The sequence below is a fragment of the Drosophila pseudoobscura genome, chromosome 4 (genome assembly GCF_009870125.1).
Source record: "Drosophila pseudoobscura strain MV-25-SWS-2005 chromosome 4, UCI_Dpse_MV25, whole genome shotgun sequence".
In the NCBI taxonomy this organism is placed as follows: Eukaryota; Metazoa; Arthropoda; class Insecta; order Diptera; family Drosophilidae; genus Drosophila; species Drosophila pseudoobscura.
This window is the reverse complement of record NC_046681.1, coordinates 10907790-10926610: the sequence shown is the minus strand read 5'-3', so window position 1 is coordinate 10926610 and position 18821 is coordinate 10907790. Positions and strand designations below refer to the sequence as shown.

Below are 18821 nucleotides of genomic sequence, written 5' to 3'. Positions count from 1 at the left end.
TGTTTTGCGCGGGACATAATTTATGGGTCGCATTTGCCTTTTTGGCAATATCGCGAACGATCAAGAGGAATGGGTTTATTTTCGTTTTGTGGAATTACGACCGACTCTTTGGTCTATCAGCATTCTACAGTATATATCACTCAGCCACTCCTCAAGCGCGAAAGTATGCAACAGATTGTTGAAAGCGTTGTTGAATGTTTTCGTTGGTGAGGGATCTTTGCAGTAGAGGCACTTTCGTAGCAGATAATTATACATACAGCCCCACAAACACGAACCCTGAACACGAATCCAAGGTCAGATTTGTTCCATCACGTCAGGATATTTTTTTCTAGCCTCAAAAAATCAATATGGTGGAAACTCATTAGAAAAATTGATCGGATTTTCTTGAAACTCGTCCATGGGGGGCTTTTGGGGTCGCTGATTACGAATTTGATGTCAGTTTTCTTGTTTCGAGATGTATCGAGTTCTTATCTTTTCAAAAGATCTATTTAAAGGGGGAAGATGTAGCAAGGCCGGGGAGTTCTTCGTTTTAAGTAAATCCGACCTTATTGGATCCGCCATTTTGAATTTTTGAAAACTGACTCCAAATTTGTAATTATTGACCCCGAAAGCCCACGATAATTAGCCATCAGAATTCTTTCATCAGCCTCCAACAGATTGTTGAAAGTATTGTTGAATGGTTTCGTTGGTGAGAGATATTTTTTGCAATAGATAGCAGATAGCTTTCGCTAATGATTCCAATTATCTATCAGAATTCTGCCATAGCTATCCATCAGAATTCTTTAATCAGTATCCAAAAGATTGTTGAAAGCGTTGTTGAATGGTTTCGTTGGTGAGAGATCTTTTTGCAATAGATAGCAGATAGCTTTCGCTAATGATTCCAATTATCTATCAGAATTCTGCCATAGCTATCCATCAGAATTCTTTAATCAGTATCCAAAAGATTGTTGAAAGCGTTGTTGAATGGTTTCGTTGGCGGACCTAGGTCCTTGCACTAGGTAGTAGATAGCTTTCGCTAATGATACCAATTATCTATCAGAATTCTGCCATCAGCTTCCATCAGTGGCCCCCATCTGGTAATTGTTGCCCCGAAATGAAAATACTTTTCCCATTGGTTTCTCATATTTGTATATTCGGTTTATTGGATGCACTTTGGTCCACGTGCAGATCTTTTGGGGGTTATTCTTTGGGGCTGTTGCTCTCAATCGCTTAGTAACTAAACAAATAGTAGGGGAGGCTTTATTTATGGATGGGGCGTAGGTGTCTAAAGTCTAACGAGCTGTCAAAAATTTGTGTGTGTTTCGTGTGATATAAAATGTCTATAAAAATGTTTGCCATAAATCATAAAAAATGAATGAAGAATTGCAGCAGTCGAAACAGAGTGTTCCACTCATCATCCATCACTCCGCCGGTGTGTCCTCCCTCGACTTCAGGCCGACTTCAGTGGAATATGCTGTTTGATTACCTATAAGAAAGATCGGAATTGAGAGATGGATGGATGGATGGATGCGTGGATGCATACAATAAACATTCTCGATTGCCCGAGCGCCCCCGAAATGTTTACAATTAAATAATAATAAAACGAATATCAATTAAGACGCGTGTGAAATACGTCAGAGACCCCAACGGGTTCTAAATTTAGTTGCCCGGCTAAACGATTTCCCTTTCCATTTGGGTGTGTTTAGTTTTATTCATCAATCGACGGGGGCGGTGGCTGAATCATACCCCGATCAGGTCAAAACATCCCGCCCCCGGGCGCAGGAAGCGCGTTTTTCAGTGAAAAGCATTTGGAAAAGAAAACCAAATCGCAGCCAAACAAATAAAAGGAAAGGGAAACCAATAAAGCGGATCGATTGATGGTGGTGGCGGCCAGAAAGAACTCACCTCGGAGCACATGGTCTTGTAGATCTCGTCGGTGTCCCAGGGTCCGCGCTCGGGCAAGGCGATGCCGCGCCTACGCAGTTCCTGCACGCAGTCTGTTAGATCGAAAATGGGCAACGGATCGATGCCGGCCTTGGCCACCTTGGCGGCTAAATACTCTACATAGTGGGTGCTAAAGAGAAGGCCCAATCTGTAGTAAAAATCTTCGATTTGGAGGTGCATCCCCTGCTCTCTTACCGACACATGCCCGCATGCTTGTCGGGCACTTCCGTGTTGCATACTGTGTCCACCAGGCCCTGGGGCGTCTCCTTTTGGAGCGGTATGGGACAGCGGGCCAGGGCTCGGGCCGTGGTCGAGCTACTTAGCTCGTCCTGGACCTGCACGGGCTCCGTGTCGAACGTGACCTTTTGCTCCTTGAGAAGGAACTGCAGCTGCAGGGGTATCTTGTCGCGCAGATAGAAGAGGCAGTTGCGCGGATGATGGGCGTGCAGGCCGAGCTTGGCGCAGTAGGAGGACACCTGGCACTTGGCGCCCATCATGAAGGGACGCGCACAGCCGTAGCAGAACTCGAATTTGCACTGAGTGCAGGTGAAATGCATGCAGCCGCCCCTGGAAGTGAAAAATGATGAATATATCTGCCATTTCGAAGGGTAAGCGTATCCCCACCTGGCCAGCGAATAGCGGAACTTGCACTTGGGACAGTCAATGCCGTTCTGGGCCAAATGCTCTTGCACACCCTGTGCCTGCTTCTCGGGATCGTTCTCCCGGCGCCACTCCAGGTAGGCCTCACAGCTGCTGCCCTCGTGCTGTCGCTCCCAGGGCTTGCGGCACTGGGCACAGGTCACCGAGCCACAGTCCGGGCAAATCAGACGCTTCTGCTTGGGCCGGGCGAAGAATCCCGACGAGCATTGGATGCACCACTTGAAATTGGGGTCCTGCAGGAGGGTGCGATCCCGGAGCTTGCGCTGGAAGAGCTCGTGCACGTCGGTGTCGAGAATACTCTTGAGAAAGATGTCCAGATTGGAGAAGTACTCCAGGTGCTCGTCCTCGTGCTGCTGCTCGTTGCTCAGCTCTGGCAGCTTGCAGAAGGGGCAACTGCAGTCATTGATACTGCGATCGGTGATCTGTTGGATGGAATAGAAGCTAAGTCCCCATAGGGTAATCCCTGGATCTCCCGCACTGACCTGCACTGTAAAATAGCTCTTGGCGCACTGCTTGCAGCATTTGTGGGTGCACTTGAGCATGGACACGATCTGGTTCATCGGGTACGTGTTCATGCACAGCTCACAGTCCTGCTGCAGCATGGCTATGGCCTGGTCCAGGTCCGAGCACTCCCTGGCCGCCCACAGGGCCACGTCCTCTTGGAACTTCATGTTCACCAAGGTGGCAGCTATCTGTGCCTCGCCAATACTCGTCAGCGTGCCTTGCGCCACGTATTTGCGGGCCAGGACCTGCAAGGGATAGGACATCAGATCTGGTTAGACATTTTGGGGGAGAGAGGGCTCTCTCGGACTCTACACACCGCTGGATCCTCTAGGACAGGCTCCTGGACACTAGGATATGCCCGGAAGACGGGGATACTCAGCTTACGCTTTAGAAGTTCTGCCTTGAGGGGCTCCGTGGTCTGCGGATCATCGTTTGGCTCCTCCCCATCGCTGGCCGAGGTCTCATAGTCATCGTCGGAGAAGCAGGTCTCGTGGTACTTCTTCTTGGGAATGCGAGGCTGGGAGCGTGGCTTCAGCAGTGCCGCAGCAGCCGCTGCCGCTGCTCCACTCGTGCTGGGTCCATCTAGGGGCGGCATCGTGGAGGTCTTTGTGTTGAATCTGCTGATGGCCTCGCTGATGGACTTCTTGGTGGTGGGACTGCTCTTGAGGGGCACTCGACTGGCTGTCAGGGTCGTCTGCTTCTGCAGGTACTCCTGCTGGATGCGCTTCACGGACGATATGCCCATGGGTGCGGAGAAGGACTTGGAGCGGAGTGGCTGCTTCTTTGTGTTTGGAGTGGGTTCGTTTGTGGGTTTGGGTATTTTACTGATCGTGGACTTGGCTGTCTTGGGTGTGGCACCTCCCTCAGTGTGGGCTGTGGCTGTCTTGTTAGCTGTTTTCGCTTGCTTCGGGCTTGTTACCTTTTTGGGCTCTTCCAATACGGTCTCAACGGGCAGCTCCACGGGACGGGACTCGGAATCGACTATGGGTGGTGCCGGTGTTATGGGTAGGGCGATGGGTTCTTCCACTTCTTCTGTGCGGACTTCCAGGACCATTTCAGTGGGTGGTTCGACGGGACGACTCTCGGAATCTTCTATAAGGGCAGGAGGTTGTATGGGCAGGGCCTCGACAGTGCTGGAGGGGATTTCAGTGGCAGTCTCTTCCTCGAATGCCTCCACGGCCTCCACTTGTGGCAACAGAAGACTGTTTCCTGTGGACGAAACAACCTCAGTCTCTGGGACATCATGGCTTGTGGGCGTGACTGATTGGGATGGATCGGGGACTGGCGCTTCATGGGTGTTCGTTTTCTGTGTGTGTCCCTCCTCCTCCTCCTCCTGCTCTTCATCTTCTTCGATGATGTCCTCGATTTCGGTGCCCTCGTCACCGCTGGAGGCATCTCCCACGAAGGATGTGTGCTCGTTGTAGGTGGTGCCATCTTCCTCGTCAAAGTCGCCCTCTTCCTCGCCCTCGCTGTCGTACCACTCCTCCTCCTCGCCCTCGTCGTACTCGTCCGAATACTCATCCGAGTACTCGTCCTCGTCGGTGGACTCGAAGTCGTCCAGGCTGATCTCGTCGCGCATTTGCTTGATCAGACGCTGAGTGTCCGAAACGAGTTCGCTGAGGTTTTGCTTGGCCGGGTCACCCGAGGGAACGAACTCCTTCAGGACCATTCGGGACGTTTCCGAATGACTTGAATGTGACTCGATGCTGAGGTTGCTGTTGGCCACGTCCTGTGCAGCAGAGTCCCCGCCAATCACAAGAAGCACCTCTTCTTCTGGGTTCTCTGGGGACTTGGTCTCATCTCGCAGCGACTGCTCGTCGCTGTCGCCAATGCTGTAGAGCTCTGTATCGGAGGCGGCCTCCTCGTCATGGGGTCGGGTTCCCTCGCTGCTGCTGAACTCTGGGGCATCCTCGAATATCTCATCGGATTCTACGGGACTAACTGGTGTTGTTTCTTGCTCCGAATCGGTGGATTGAGCTGTTGTCTTGGGGAGTCCTGAATTTGGAGAAGCCATCTGACTTTCTGCGGTTGTTTCTTCTGCTCTTCTGTGGATCTCATCTTCTCTGGTAACAATCTGCTCCTGCTGAAGTGGATCTCTCTCCTCCATTTCGATTTCTTCCGCTCCAGTTGGTGTGTGATTGCTGGCTCTACTTTCACTGCGCAGACTATGGGTACTGGAAGTTCTCACGGGTATCTTAGAGAACCGTTTTGGTCCACGTTTTTGATCGGTTTTAGTTGGCGTCGTAAGGGGGGTTTCCTCGGCTTCTGCAGCTGTTAATTGTGGCTCGATGAGAGGTAGAGGTTCTTGTATGAGAGAAGACTCGGAAGCAAGCGATTCTTCGATGTTGTTTTCAATATTTTCCTCTGAGTTGTCCTTTGCAACGGCCAAAACGAGGTCTTCCTCTACCACTGTCCTTTCTTCAGGTTCATCTTTAGCATCTATAGGCTCGAAGTTCTGCCCAAAGGTGTCTGGAGATTGAGGTACTGTTTGGGTCTGAACAATCTGTTCCGATTGGGAGACCTTAACCTTTACAGCTTCGGAAATTGCTTCTATCGGGGTAATAGCTTCCTCTTGGACTGAGAGAGATATATTCGCATTCACAGTCGATTCAATCCCAGCGGATTCTGAATCTGATAGGACTGGTTGGTCTTTCTCTACTTCGCTTGGGAGAGCAGTTTTTGCCTCTGGTGAGATCTCACTAGAAGTATTACCAGCATCAGTTGCAGCTATGGGTTCTGTGGCAATGGAAGTTTCTGTGGGTTGGCTAAGACTCTTTACTTCTATTTCTGCAGGAGTAGCATCTTTTGGGGCTTCTGTTTCTGCCTGAGTGGCATCTCTCAGTACCTCTTTGGCTTCATTTTGTTTCTGTTCAGCGTCTTTGGGAGGAAGCCGGACCCTGTTCACAGGCCTTTGACTCTGCTCACGAGCTCGAGCCTTTTTGGATTGCTGCGCTCGTTTGTTCCTTCGATTGGCACCCTCCCGGCTCGTGCTGGGTCTGTCATCGAGGTCCACTTGGGAGGGCACCTTTTGCAATATCTCCTTGGGGACTACCGAAGCATCCTCTTTGATTTCTTTTCCAGTTAAAGCTTCTGTTAAAGTATCTTTCAAGTGGGTTTCTTCTGTATTTGGAGAAGCAACAACAGGTGTCGCTACGTCTTCAGTCTTTATGGGGATGATGGGAGTCTCAATTGTAGTTTCTTTTGGGGATTCTGCAGCTTGTTCTGGCACCTCCTCTACTAGTGGCGGTGCCTCCTCCTTTGGGGCTGTGTAACTCTTGTAAACAAGGTGCTCTGCATCTTCCAGATCCTCGGGCTCCCACTCCGCCTCGTGCAGCCTTTCGATGCCACGATCAAACTCCAATTTGAAGTTGGCTATTTCTGTGGCATAAATAAAGTTTGTGGCAAGTTCTTCGCGTATGGAGGCTTCCCGAATGTTGGGTCTGATAAACTCCTCCATTATATAGACCCCAGGATCGACAACTGGTTCTGGCACAGTCTCTGGCTCTGGTAGAGGCTCTGCTTTGGCTACAGGAGGCTCCTCTTCGGGTACGGGAGGCTCCTCCTGGGGTACAGGAGGCTGCTCTTTGGGTACGGGAGGCTCTTCTTTGGCTAGAGAAGGCTCCTCTTTGGTGTCTGGCTTCTCTTTTGGAGGGGGTTCTGCTTCTTCCACTGGCACTGCATTGGAGGGGGCCTGTGGCTCTGCCTTGAGCTCTTGTTCCACCTGTTGCACAAGGTTCGGCACAATATCCTGGATGTGCTGCCAGACGAAGTTCTTTACATCCTCCGTGGACTTGTCCTCGACAAGCGAGGTCGATGCTAGCGGCTTCAGGGCGCTGATGGGACTCTTGGTGAGAATGCGCATGACCTCCGGATCCGTTTCGTACTCCAGCTCCGGCTTTCCCTTGAAGGTCTCGAGCATGCTCTCGATGGAGCGCAGGACGTCCTGGTTCTGCTTGGCCTGGTTCTGCTCCATGTTGCCGATGAGGATCTCGAGATTCTTGAGCGTGCTGTCCTCCAGCTGGTAGGGACTGGGGGTGGCATACGTGGACTTGGCAGGGCTGCTGTGGCTGTCCTCGAAGTCGAAGGGCTGTATCTGTATCTGTGACTGTGTCTGTATCTGTGGCTGTTGCAGGCAATCCAAAGCATGAGTGTTGAGGAAATCAGTGATATCTACACGCCCCACACAAGGTAATGAGAGAGAGAGAGAGAGAGATGGTGTGAGTGAGACTGATTGAACGCCGATTGATTGACTCGATCTACAAACTACAAACCCGACTTGGTGTCTATGGCCGCCATGGCTCCACTCTCGTTCTCGACGCCATTCGGCGAGCCCCAGATGCGCATTAGAAATGGTTTGAGTTGTGTGCGATTCAGCTCCAGCAGCGCCTGCTCCACATTACCTTGATGCGCCGTCAGCGCATTCACGATGTCCTCCCGCAGGAAGTTGCCCTTGGAGGCCAGCTTCCGGTACTTTTGCTGCCGCTGCTGGATGCAGTCGGCCACCGCCTGCCACACGTTCCCGCTGGAGCTGCGCAGCGCCTCCCGGGCCTCGTTCTGCGAGATGCTGCCAATGGTGTTCTCTCCCCGCTCTTGGCCGTATTTCGTGGACAAGCTCTGGACGGTCTGGACCAGCTTGTGCCAGTTCTCGCGCAGCCACTGGATGGGATGGGTGTCCGGGGAGCAGTACTTCAACGCAGCCTCCAGTTCTTCCACCGTGAATTTGTAGAGCTCCAGCTCCTTCAGAATGATGTGCATTTCGGTCTCGGGATCTCTGGCTGGCTCGTGCTTCAGATTCAGCGAAAACGAGTCATGTGGCAGGTCGAAGGGTGACGATGATTGCTGCAAGGGAGAGGAAATGTTTAGCTTGGAACACATTTGGGAGCCAGAACTTACGTGTTGCAGCATTCGTAGATCGTTTATAAAGTTGGGTCGCCTCGTGACCTGTCCTGTGTTGAAAGGATCCAGGCCGTAGGATCCTCCTTCGTTGTTGGCGTATCGCAGATCATTCGCACTGCGATATCGTTCGTTCTCCTGCGGCAGTTGTGAGTTGCTGCGATAGTACGGACGTCGTTCCATTTTGGTGCTGGGCTCCGGGGTCCTAAAGCGCTCTGGCACTGGCGGTTCCTCCTTCTTTGCGACAAATGGCAGAGCGTCGTAGGTCTGCAAGTAGGATTGTGGGATTAGCCCCTTGCCAAAAGGTGTGCCTTCGAATGTTACTTGTGTGGAGATGCTCTGAGGCGGCGGCGATGTGCCCATTTCCATCACCTCGCGGGGCTCCTTGTTCTGGGCCTGCTTGAAGACCTCCTCCGCCTGGGCCTGTATGCTCTCATCCAGAGTGTTCCAAATGTTCTCCACGGACTCTGGAAACGGTACGGGATGAGAGCTTTAGTCTTGGAAGTGGCGTGGTGTGGGGTCTTAAAGGGGGACTCAAAACAAACTGAAACGCAGGCTGTGGTTGTGGACTTGTTTCTGTATTTGGTTCCGTATAAATGCGCGTTAATTGCAGTTGGCTTACAGTTGATTAATGCTTTATTAGAGTGGTACATTCTAGGCTTAGTCTGGGTCTGGGTCTAGGCCTTGGTGCCCTCGAAAAATGAGATTCGCTTTTGTAGCCTACCTTTCTGGATGAAGCCCCTGGCCAGAGAGTTATCGGACTCGTTTTCCGATGACGTCTTCAGCGCTGGCTTCGGGCTGGGCTTTACGTTGTTCTGCTGTGCGGAGGAGATCTTGGAGTGGCTAGTGGATGTCGTTGAGGAGCTCTTGGTGCTGCTTGTTGCAGCTTTGGAGTTCTTGGCGTTGCTTGTGGAGTTTCTAGAGCTAGTTGTGGCCGATGTGGTGCTCTTTGAGTGGCTCGGAGCTGCTGTGGTCTTCTGGGAGTGGCTTGGAGCTGCTGTGGTCTTGTGGGAGTGGCTAGTGGCTGCTGGGGAGCTCCTGGAGTTACTAGTGGCTGCTGGGGAGTTCCTGGAGCTACTGGCGGCTGTGTGGGCTGTCCTTGGGGCTGTCGAAGTGCTCGTACCACTGGTGGTTCTCTCGCTGGCTGGCTTCTGGGACTTCAACGAGGACCTGCGCACCATTTGGGCCTCTGGCTTGTCGGCAATCTTGGGCTTATTGGCCTCTGTCTTCTTTGATTTGTTTGGTGGCAAAGGGGTCTTGCTAGGCGTCTTGCAGCATATCGAACAGATCTTAATGTTCGGCTCGTTCACGTACGTGCAGAACTCGCATTCCCACTCGTGGTCCGGTGTCGATGGCGGCGGTCCCAGGTCATCTGCCTCCTCTTCTGCTACCTCTTCCGGTGTGGCTTGTACTTGCTCCGGACTTTCGGCCTCTGCCTCACTCTCCGAGGCCGTGACCTCTTCCACCACTTCCTCGTACTCGGAGGCGCTCTCCTCCTGGGCTGGCAGCACTTTCGGCACCACTGCTGCGGCCTGGGTGTTCTCGTCCTTCATTTCTGGTTTCCGTTTGTGCTCGGAGGATTTCTTTGCGGACTTGTGCTGATCCTGTGCTTCCTGGAGCTTCTGCTGTATTTTGGCCTGGACCAAGGCCCGTGTGCCCGAGCCCTCCGACTCCAGATCGGAGTAGATCCGACTCGTTCGGGCGGATGCTTCCGCAGGGACTGCTTGGCTTCTCTTGAGTGTCCCTTCGGCATTGCTGGCATTGGAGTCCCGTCTCTCTGGCAGCCATTCGCTCTGGACTGACTTGGCAATGGATCCACGACGATCCCGCAGCTTGTGCTGCCTCGAACCATGCCTCTGATCGCCGTCGACCTCGTCGTTGGCGATGAACTGGGAGGCGCTCGACAGACGCCTCTGACGCTGCTGCGGATGGTGCTGATGGTGGGATCGCGAGGCGCTGGTCATGGCCGATCTGTTCGAAACCAGAGACCGGCGATCGTCCTGGTCCGAGTCCTCATCATCGGTGAGCTCATCGTCCCCGTAGCTGCTTCGTTTCCGTCGCATGGACATGGACTTCCGGCTGGGGGTGGGCGAGGCGGCGTAGCGGGCACGGGAGGCGGCCCGAGAGGAAGTCGACGGAGGCATGCCCATGACACCTAGCAGAAGATTGCATTTTATTGGTGGCACAAAGGTGCTCTGTGGCCTCTGCTCACCTGGATGCATCATGGGATAGCCGCCCGGTGCTCCGGGATACATGTGCGGCACCATGCCCCTCTGCGTCATGAACACAGGTGGCGGATAGTGGGGATGATGCGGGTGCTGCTGCTGCGGCATGTAGCCCGGACCCACGTTCAGCGAGAGATTCGAGTGATTGAAGTGCTGCTGGGAGCCGAACTGTGACCACTCATCGGGATGCTGGGGATGCTGTTGGTGAGCCTGGGGCCAGCCACCTCGCTGCTGATTCTGCTGGCAGCCAGTGCAGTTCAACTGGGCCATGGATTGGGCCTGCAAAGAGGGAGCGTAAGAGATTGCGTATACGCCGCGTATGCCCACTCACCTGTTGCATCCGCTGATTGGCCAGCCAGGCGGCTCCTCCCCCCCCATTCTGTGTTGTCTCCGATGCCAGGGGCCTGCGGTTGTTCGCGTTCGAGGCGGTATTCAAATTGAACACCGAAGTGCTCATCTGACGGCGCTGGGCACCCGCTGCCTGTCGTCGTTGTTGTTGTTGTTGTTGTTGTTGGAACAACAGGGAATTCGAGTGAAAATTGTGTGAGAGATCATCCGAGAGATCGAAATGGGATGAATTCAAACCGGATGACATGCTGCCGGAACGAAAATGCGAGGGCGATGGTGAGATGTTTGACCAATGCTCGAAGCCCGATCCATTCAAAAAATGCTGCTGCTAGGGGTAGGGGGTGTGGGGCGTAGGGGAATGACCAGAGAACAGAGAACGAGAAAGAGAGAGACGAGACGAAACGAAACGAGACGATACGATACGATACATAATGAGGGAAAGGATTCAAAGACATGTAAGGGATTCGTCCCTTACCTGATCATCGCCTGGATCCAGTCCCAGCGACTGCTGCTGGGCCTTCTGCTGTCGGTATCGCTGCTGCAGGATGGCCATGCGGTCCAGCGTGGCACTGGCCTTGCTCTTGATCTTCTCCAGCTGCACCGACGGTGGCCTCTGTATGGCATCGAACACGGACTTGGGCGTGCCGGACCGGGAGGAGCCACCACCCTCACTCCTTGGCGGCTCCGGCAGCGGGCGATTGTTCATCAGCTGTGGGGCGGAAGCCGCCGGAAATGGGGGTGTGGCGGCGCCTCCCCGCCAGCCGCTGTGCGTGGACTTGTGCGAGGGTGTGGGCGAGGGCGGCGGTAGCATCTGCAATAGAGGTTCGGGTGTTTTGGGTTCCAGTTCCAGAATCAAAAGTACGACTACAAGTTCTGGCTTTGGTTTGTTGGACAGGCGTGGCATTTGAGGAGTGCTGATAGACTGATTTGGTTTTTTATTGAAGCTCTCAAAAGTGAAGATTACAAACTTGGTTCTAAAGAGTAGTAGGTGGTAGCCAGGGGCCCGCGGCCCGGGGGCCAGGGCCAGGCAGTGGCGGAGTTTTCTATGGTTTTTTTTTGTTTTTGGTTTAAGAAATCGTGCAGTGGCGTACCTGATCCTTCCGTCCCAGGAACGGTGTCAAGAGCCCCCCGCGCTTGCTGCGGCGCGGTGGCGCCACTGGTGCTGCTGGTCCACCACCACCTGGCTGCACCTTGGGTGGTATGGGCGGTATGCCCTGCTCCACGGCCTGCGGGAAGTAACAGGGGAATTATCTGGTTCTCCATTAAAGGCAGGGGCTAGAGCTACCTTTCGCATATGCTGCTTGCGCTTGGGATGCTTGTGGAACATGTCGTCGCAGGAGGCACAGAAGATCTGGCCCGCGCACTCGGCACAGGTCACCCACGGATTCTGGGAGCCGCACAGGGTGCACTTCAATTTGTTGTCTGTGTAGAGGGGTTACACAATGATCCTTTAAGTCGGCCATATCTATGTGATCTCCTTTACCTGGTGTCTTGGTTCGGATCACGGTGGTCTTCAGGGGTTCGTTGGAGTACTGCTGCTGCTGGTTGGAGAACTCAATGACCTCGTAGTCGGGCTCCGGCGTGGTCTTCACTTTCGGCGGCAGGGCTGGGGCCTTGGGCAGACTGCCGCCATTGCTGGCCACCCCATTTGGGGGCAGGGGCGGTGGCTTGGGGCCAATGCGATCATTTGCTTCCATCTGAAAGGGTGTCTCTGGTAATTCCATGGTACAGTTTGGGCTTACTTCACTCACCACCCATGAGGGCATATTTCGAACATTTTTATTGAGCAATTGCTGTGTCGTCATCTTTTTGTCGGTTTCTTCTTGTCGGGAGGCTGTTTCTGGCTTCTGTTTCTAATCTGTGGGTTATATAAAAGATGAATCGATCTATCTATGGGATAGAACTGTGTTGCCCCTCGTTCATGATTCTATTTATATTCCAACCCGTTCCCTGTGCCACATTCGGGACACTTCAAACGACTTCATATTCAATTAAGCAAACTGCCAACAAAATGTGTTTTACGAGCATATACTCGTACGAGTATGTATACGATTTTGAGAATATTTTTAGCTGTCTCACCCAAATTCCGGAGGCAATGTCCGAAACTGCTCGCAAAAGTGCACTTTTCGTGGGGGGAACTAAACGCAGCCAGCGTTCGAACGCTAATACTCGCGAAAAGCCGCTAAATTTAGGCTAAAACATCTCTCTCGAGCGGCGAGAGAGCGAGCGAAAACAAATAATTTGGCAAAAACATTTTGTGGCTTGTTTATTTATGAAATGATGCGAAAAATTCAAAAGAGGAAAGAGGCTTTTTAGTTTTTTGAGTGGATCAATTAGAGCACGCTGTCAACGTGGCTAAGTGGCTGAAGAAGAGCGGCCAAAAGAGGCGAAAAGATAGAGAGAAAATAGAGAGAAGAACGGGAATGGGTTAAATAAATATTTAAATGAGTGAAGCATTTGGGAGAGCTTTTTATTGGGTGATCCCAGAGGTATATTACAATGAAACGCTCTCTTAGAAACTATTGTAATGTGCAGAAGAGAATATGCTACGAAAATCTACAAGAATGAGCAGAGAAAGTAAGACAGAGAGAGAGAGAATATTTTGTACTGACGCAGGTTGCATGCGAGACCTCATAGGCTGCCAAAAATGATGGAAAATTAATTCCTATCCAGTGCATATCCGCTGTGCCTTTATATTATACATACACATTCCTCTATCAAAAAATGCATATACCTTTCAATTGAAATTTTCGCTTATTTATGGCAAAATTTGTGTTCACATTTTTGCGTAATAAATGTGTGATTTCGAAACAAATATCAACCTTGTTCCTTCTTTAATGGTTTCATTCTATTCTTCCTTTAATTCCATTCTCTAGGAAGGAGCTTTTTACTTAAAATCTGTACTAAAAGGTCCGTCTGTTCTCTTTTAAATCCATCCATCTTTGCGGTGTTTGCATTTTTAAAAAGATTTTGGGGGTATATTCCAAATTCCAAGTATGAGGAAGTGTCCTCCAGGACTGAAACACATTTTTGTCTCGTGGACAGTACATTCATTTTGTCGCACAGTGCTTAACTATTTATTTCTGAAGCAATTCATTTCGTTACAAAATATTCGCCCAAGAAAAACACAAGAAACGTTCACTACATGCGCACATCGCGTATACGCAACGTTGCCGGGGGTTCGTTCTTGCAATTCGGTATCTCTCGCACTATTTATAAAATCTTCTGCAGTTTTTGTCCATACTTCTCGGCCGAATATATGTCACACTGTGAGTTATATTTATGAAAGCCGCCTGCAGGCACTGGGCACTGGCTTGGTGGTTGGGGCATGAGATCACACATCCCATCCCATCACACCTTGGCCATTCATGTGGTGGATGCCCTGGGAGGCAGCCACCGAATACACACACACATACACGCACAAAGCACACACCACACTGACACACACAGCCAAACAGTCCCGCAGAGAAAATGAAATAAAAGTTTTTTATTTTTATGGGAGGAACTATTTTTAAACATTTCTTTGGCTTGCCTAAATTTGCGTTTGTTTTACGAGTGTGTTGCATTTGAGATTTTCTTTTATTTTTTACGTACGATTCAAAGTTGGAAAAGTAACTAACAGAAAATATACAAATATTGATGTTTGTGCGTATGGGGGAATAATCGTTTTTAATTATTTATTTTTGTTTATTGAAATCGTTCGAAATCGTGCCTTGAACTTTTGTGTTTAAATTTAGGCAGGTTTTTATTCTTATTTTTAGCACACTTTTCTTCACTGCGATTCCCCGACTTTCCGACTTTCCGATTCTGCTATTGAACTCTTGGGTATTGTTTGGCTTTTTCTGCGTATCGGAGGCTAGGATAGAGAGATCTCACTTACATAATTCGATTTCACTTGACGCGTCTTGCCGCACTCAAAACTGCCACTGCCAGCTGGTACCACATGAATATACTATATATATAGAGTATAGTAGGGATATGTACGTATATATATATTTTTATTGGTCTGTACCGCTGCTCGACATGAAATATTTTTGCTACGGTCTCGTTCGGCGATCGTCTCCCAACAAACTGAAATCTCTATAAAATTCTAAACAACATTTTTACTGCAGGCCAGGCCAGGCAGACAGGCCCGCAAGTTGTCGTCGGTCTCTGGGTCTCCGTTCGAGTAGGAAGAAGTCAACTCAACGCAGAATTTTATTCTCATTTTGTCTGGCTCTCTCTTGTGTCTCTTGTCTTTCCCCATCTATTTTCAGTATTTTCGCGTTGTCTTAAAAATACATCACATCGTATCGTATCGGTATGGTACGAGTATAGAAGATCGCGTGTGTTGTGTGATCAAATCTGCTTCTATATTATTTTATTTTATTTTACTTTTTGTTGTTGAATTCTTCTAATTTATTACCTGTTGCTGAGAGTTTCCTGTATTTTGAGTGAATGAAATAGGGTTGTAACCGTCTAACGATTTTCCATACTAAATACTTGATCGAAAAGCCAATGATTCATGGTTCATGCACCCCAAGAAGCTTACCCTTAATCGTTCATCGGGACACACCCCAAAAGCCGCAATAATATTATGATTATGATTTATTCCAAACAACAATCCACTGGGATCTCCTGCCAGGCAGCAGCCAGCAGCCAGCCAGACTCATCCGCTTGGAAATTCCCCTCCAAAAAGGCAACCTTGAATATTTCTGAATATATAACCCAACCATAAGAATAAATTACGAAGTCTTATAGGAGATGCAAGATGGAAGAAATGGGAGCACCAGAATAATAAGCACCACCTGCTGTCTGTGGGAGGTGGTGCAAATCAAAAGACCATTAGCTGATGGAATATTGTATGCTATTATGGGGATACTTAATTGAAGACGCCCCGTGGCAGGTCCACGTGGGGGTCCACGTGTCTGTCCGTAGGGAGAAACAATGGCAGGCAGTGGCCAACAAATGGTCTGAATGTACTCTTAAATGCATAATCAATTGACTGTGACACGAGTCAAAGTTCGGTAATTGCACGCACGCAGCTTTTTGGGGGAAATAAAACACCCCCAACACGCCCACGCATTCACCTTGTCCAGCGTCTACCCAATGACCTTGTCTCACGGGTGACGTCGAAGCCGGCATGGCATGCGGCTGCGTCTACAGCTGATTCTGCACCGGCAAAATGTAGAAGCTCTCTCCTGCGAGAGAAAGCTCTTTCCTAGTACAGTGTAGAAGTATTGTACACCTGTCTAATGTCATGTAGTTGCGGTGTAGATACGAGGGATTTTTCTTCGCCCCGGTTTTCTGTTGATCTTTTTTTTTAAACATTGCTTTAGTCAGAATACAATAAATGGGAGTACTTAAAAGTAGTTCATCTCTTAGAAAAGGTATTCATCAATGTTACAAAACTATGTGGGCAGAGCTAAGGGTCTCAGTTAGCCGTCATTATTCAACGGAATATCAAAATCGATGAATGAGGGCTGAGAGGTTAACCCATTGCTGACCAGTGGGGTATCAAAATACTCTCCACGAAAGTTATGAATCTTTAAAATTTTTAGCGCAGTTTAGGTAAACGATATGGTGGAGGAAAGTCCAAGCAAAGATAAAGGATAGGATGGACCTAGAAGAGTATTTATTATTATTATTGTTTGTATTATTTTTGGCGGTTTAACTCAAGTTGTTATCCAGTTTAAATAAAGGGGGCCTAAGTGGGCTAAGTCGCTTTTTCATCGGCATGCTTACGGGATATTATGAGAATGAGACCGGTATAGTCGCGAACGATGCAAAACAAAGCTCCGTTGCAGGCGATGGACGCGCGTGGCAGAAGAACAAATTAAGTTTTCCACCTGCCACTCCCACACTGGCCCACAACCCGTTGCGTGTGCAAAAGGGGCGTGTGAGTGCACTAGTGTGTGTGCCTGTGTGTGCAAAGGGAAATGGAAAATTTAATATCCCGCTCGGGTGCTCAAAAGAAAGAATATATGCAAAATATAATACAAAAAGTGAAAGAAGTGCCTTTATAATTTAACGATTTTCGCGTCAGTATATTGCAGGCAGCAATGCAAATGATAATGATTCCAGAATACATAATTCCATTTCAAAATACATAATATATAACCAACAGTTTGTAGAAAAAAATCTCTAAGAGATGATAAAAGTTATATTTAATGTTGCTTAAATGAACTTTAAATCAAGAAAAACTACGTACCTTGGAAAATAGAAAGACATAAGTGTTGCCTATAGTCAAAATATCAAGTATCAAGATAACTTTAGAGGATACAATACATTTAATATTGAAAAACAATAAAGAACCCACATAAATCTTCCTTGTTCCATATAAAATGCGCCAAAAAGTGCAGCATCAGCTGAGCAGAAAGTTCACCTTCACCCAATGAACACGGCCATACGACATCGTACCGCTAACACACATACTACGAGTAGTTATAAGAAGAACAAAACATGAAAAATCGATACTAAAATCTGCAACAGCAGCAGCAGCCGCAACGCGGTCCCCGGCCGCGCCCACTTATCCGAGAACTACTCGTGAATCCCCATCGAAGCTACATACAAATCTAAAGGAAGAAATCCAATAGGCCAAAAGCATCAAAGTGTTCGGAAACCAGGCCATACCCAGCAGGGACACTACCGTCGAGGCGGGAAGCCGCAGAATGGTGGATGCCAAACCGCCGCCCGCCCCCACACCGGGAGCGGTGCCGGGAACAACTCCGCCTCTGGCCGCCTTTGCCGGTGAGCGATCCAAAATCAAATTGTTCATGGAGCGAACGCCCAGCATTGGGGCCCTCAAGTCAAAGTTTCTCACTGTGCTGGGCAACAGCAATGAGCTGCTCAACGGAATATCAAATAAGGTACGTACGATGGATGGACTCGTACAAGAGCGGGCAGCGTGAGTCACGATCAGGGGTCAAGAATAGAGTATATCATAGAACCAAAGACAGTTTAAATAGTACCTTTTTTTTGAGAAACGATGTACCTGAAATTTATGGGGCATTACACGTACTATTTATATCCGATCCCTGCCAAAGATCAATAAATTGTCATCGAATAGTTCCTTCTACTATAGCTCCAATTCACGACCCCCTGACACGCACATCTCTAGGCGGCAAACTGGGTTAGCCTTGGTAATGAACGATGGGGAAAGGAGGTAATTGAGGGTGGTTCGGAGGTGGTGGCTGTTGCAGATTGTACATAGGTTCTGTCTATGCTGCAAAAGCGACTGACACTTTGATAGTTTTCTGCTGTGCTGTACTATTTGCTCTTGTTGTTTCCGCTTTGCCGCCGCCACCGCCGCCGCTGCCGCTGCAATCGTTTGACCTTCACTTTGTGGCATCGAGCTGGTTGGGGGTTGGCTTTTGGGCTGAGAGGTGTGAAGGCTGTGGTCGCCGCTTGCGTTGGGATTGGGGCAAGGACTGACAGAAGGTACACGCTCAGCTGTTTCCATTGTACTTGACTTTCTCTGTGCTCTGGCCTGCAGCCTCGTCCTTGATTGAAATTAATTATATATTCACCAGAGCACCAGACGAGTGAGTAAGTGGGGAAAATGGGGAAACGAGTGCTAACTGGGTGCCAAGTCTGTTTACCGTTTGTCGGTTCCGTTAATTACTTATGCACCCCATGCCAACCATCTTCCTCATTAAGGCCGAGTTTTTACTAGACTTGACCTCTGTCTTGTTTACGGTTTACTTCTTCGGCAACAACCTTGATCTACATGTCTTCTATTCCAGTTATTCTGTTTAGGAATGCTTTAATCTAACTAATTTACATTTAATCTGTTTGAATGTCTACAAACATATGGATAAAAGCCTGGAGCCACTTTCAAATGCCACACTTATTATCTTATTACTTAAGGATAACGATTTAATAGGCATGATTGTAGCTTGTATTGAATTAAATGTCTACCCAAATATAGATCCAATACAGAATTAGGTATACTCGCAAATCTATGTTCAAGTTTCTGAAGAAAAGTCTCTCGTATTTTCAGTTGACTTTGAGCTACAGCAGCAGCGATTCGGATTACTGTGATGACGATGAGGACATCCCCAAGTGTGAGTAGAGCCCCTAAATCATCGTTCTATATCTCTATATCATGTAATACTTTCCGCAGTTGATGAGACGATTGACTACACAAAAATCGATTTTGAGGGACGCCGGGTGAAGGCTCGCCGTGCCCATGAGGAGATCATCTCGGGTCGCTACAGACAACCCAATCTGGCGCCACGTAAGATATAGTAGAACTTCAATGGGAAACTAGTCATTGCAGAACTCTAG

The 18821-nt window shown here is 49.3% G+C and overlaps 2 protein-coding genes across 11 annotated transcripts in view; one reads left to right on the top strand and one right to left on the bottom strand.

The window, feature by feature from the left end:
- Nucleotides 1–1111: 1111 nt before the first annotated feature.
- On the bottom strand, nt 1112–14659 carry LUBEL (Linear Ubiquitin E3 ligase). 8 transcript variants are annotated; one of them, XM_033379975.1, is made up of 19 exons: nt 14566–14659; nt 14434–14505; nt 12305–12411; nt 12037–12250; nt 11839–11975; nt 11645–11779; nt 11029–11364; nt 10537–10881; nt 10193–10484; nt 8705–10135; nt 8305–8447; nt 7981–8247; nt 7359–7926; nt 3404–7257; nt 3066–3332; nt 2548–3005; nt 2119–2490; nt 1885–2053; nt 1112–1465 (listed from the first exon to the last, which is right to left on the bottom strand). In XM_033379975.1, the coding sequence occupies exons 3-19, from the start codon at nt 12356–12358 to the stop codon at nt 1430–1432; spliced, it is 9078 nt and encodes a 3025-aa protein (XP_033235866.1). In that variant the 5' UTR covers nt 12359–12411; nt 14434–14505; nt 14566–14659; the 3' UTR covers nt 1112–1429. The 8 variants fall into 8 exon arrangements, with proteins under 8 accessions (XP_033235866.1, XP_015035492.2, XP_015035497.2 ...); XM_015180006.2 differs by having other exon boundaries at nt 7488–7926; nt 14434–14656; XM_015180011.2 differs by having other exon boundaries at nt 10537–10878; nt 14434–14656.
- Nucleotides 14660–16284: 1625 nt separating this feature from the next.
- LOC4817891 (uncharacterized) overlaps nt 16285–18821 on the top strand; it is a 30179-nt gene continuing 27642 nt past the window's right edge. For all 3 annotated transcript variants that reach the window (XR_004468983.1, XM_015180013.2, XM_001357376.4), the window contains exons 1-3: nt 16285–17401; nt 18535–18598; nt 18658–18771. Coding sequence is in view for 2 of the 3 variants with exons in the window: in XM_015180013.2 (XP_015035499.2) it covers nt 17204–17401; nt 18535–18598; nt 18658–18771 (376 nt within the window). In the remaining variant the exon portion in view is untranslated. The remainder of the gene's footprint in view (nt 17402–18534; nt 18599–18657; nt 18772–18821) is intronic.

What these genes read in the sequence shown, in the direction of transcription:
- LUBEL (XM_033379975.1), bottom strand. Translation starts at nt 12,358, where the DNA reads ATGACGACACAGCAATTGCTCAATAAAAATGTTCGAAATATGCCCTCA. An exon ending in GAAATATGCCCTCATGGGTG is followed by an intron (nt 12,251 to 12,304) that starts GTGAGTGAAGTA and finishes ACACCCTTTCAG; the next exon opens with ATGGAAGCAAATGATCGCAT. An exon ending in GCAAGCAGCATATGCGAAAG is followed by an intron (nt 11,780 to 11,838) that starts GTAGCTCTAGCC and finishes TACTTCCCGCAG; the next exon opens with GCCGTGGAGCAGGGCATACC.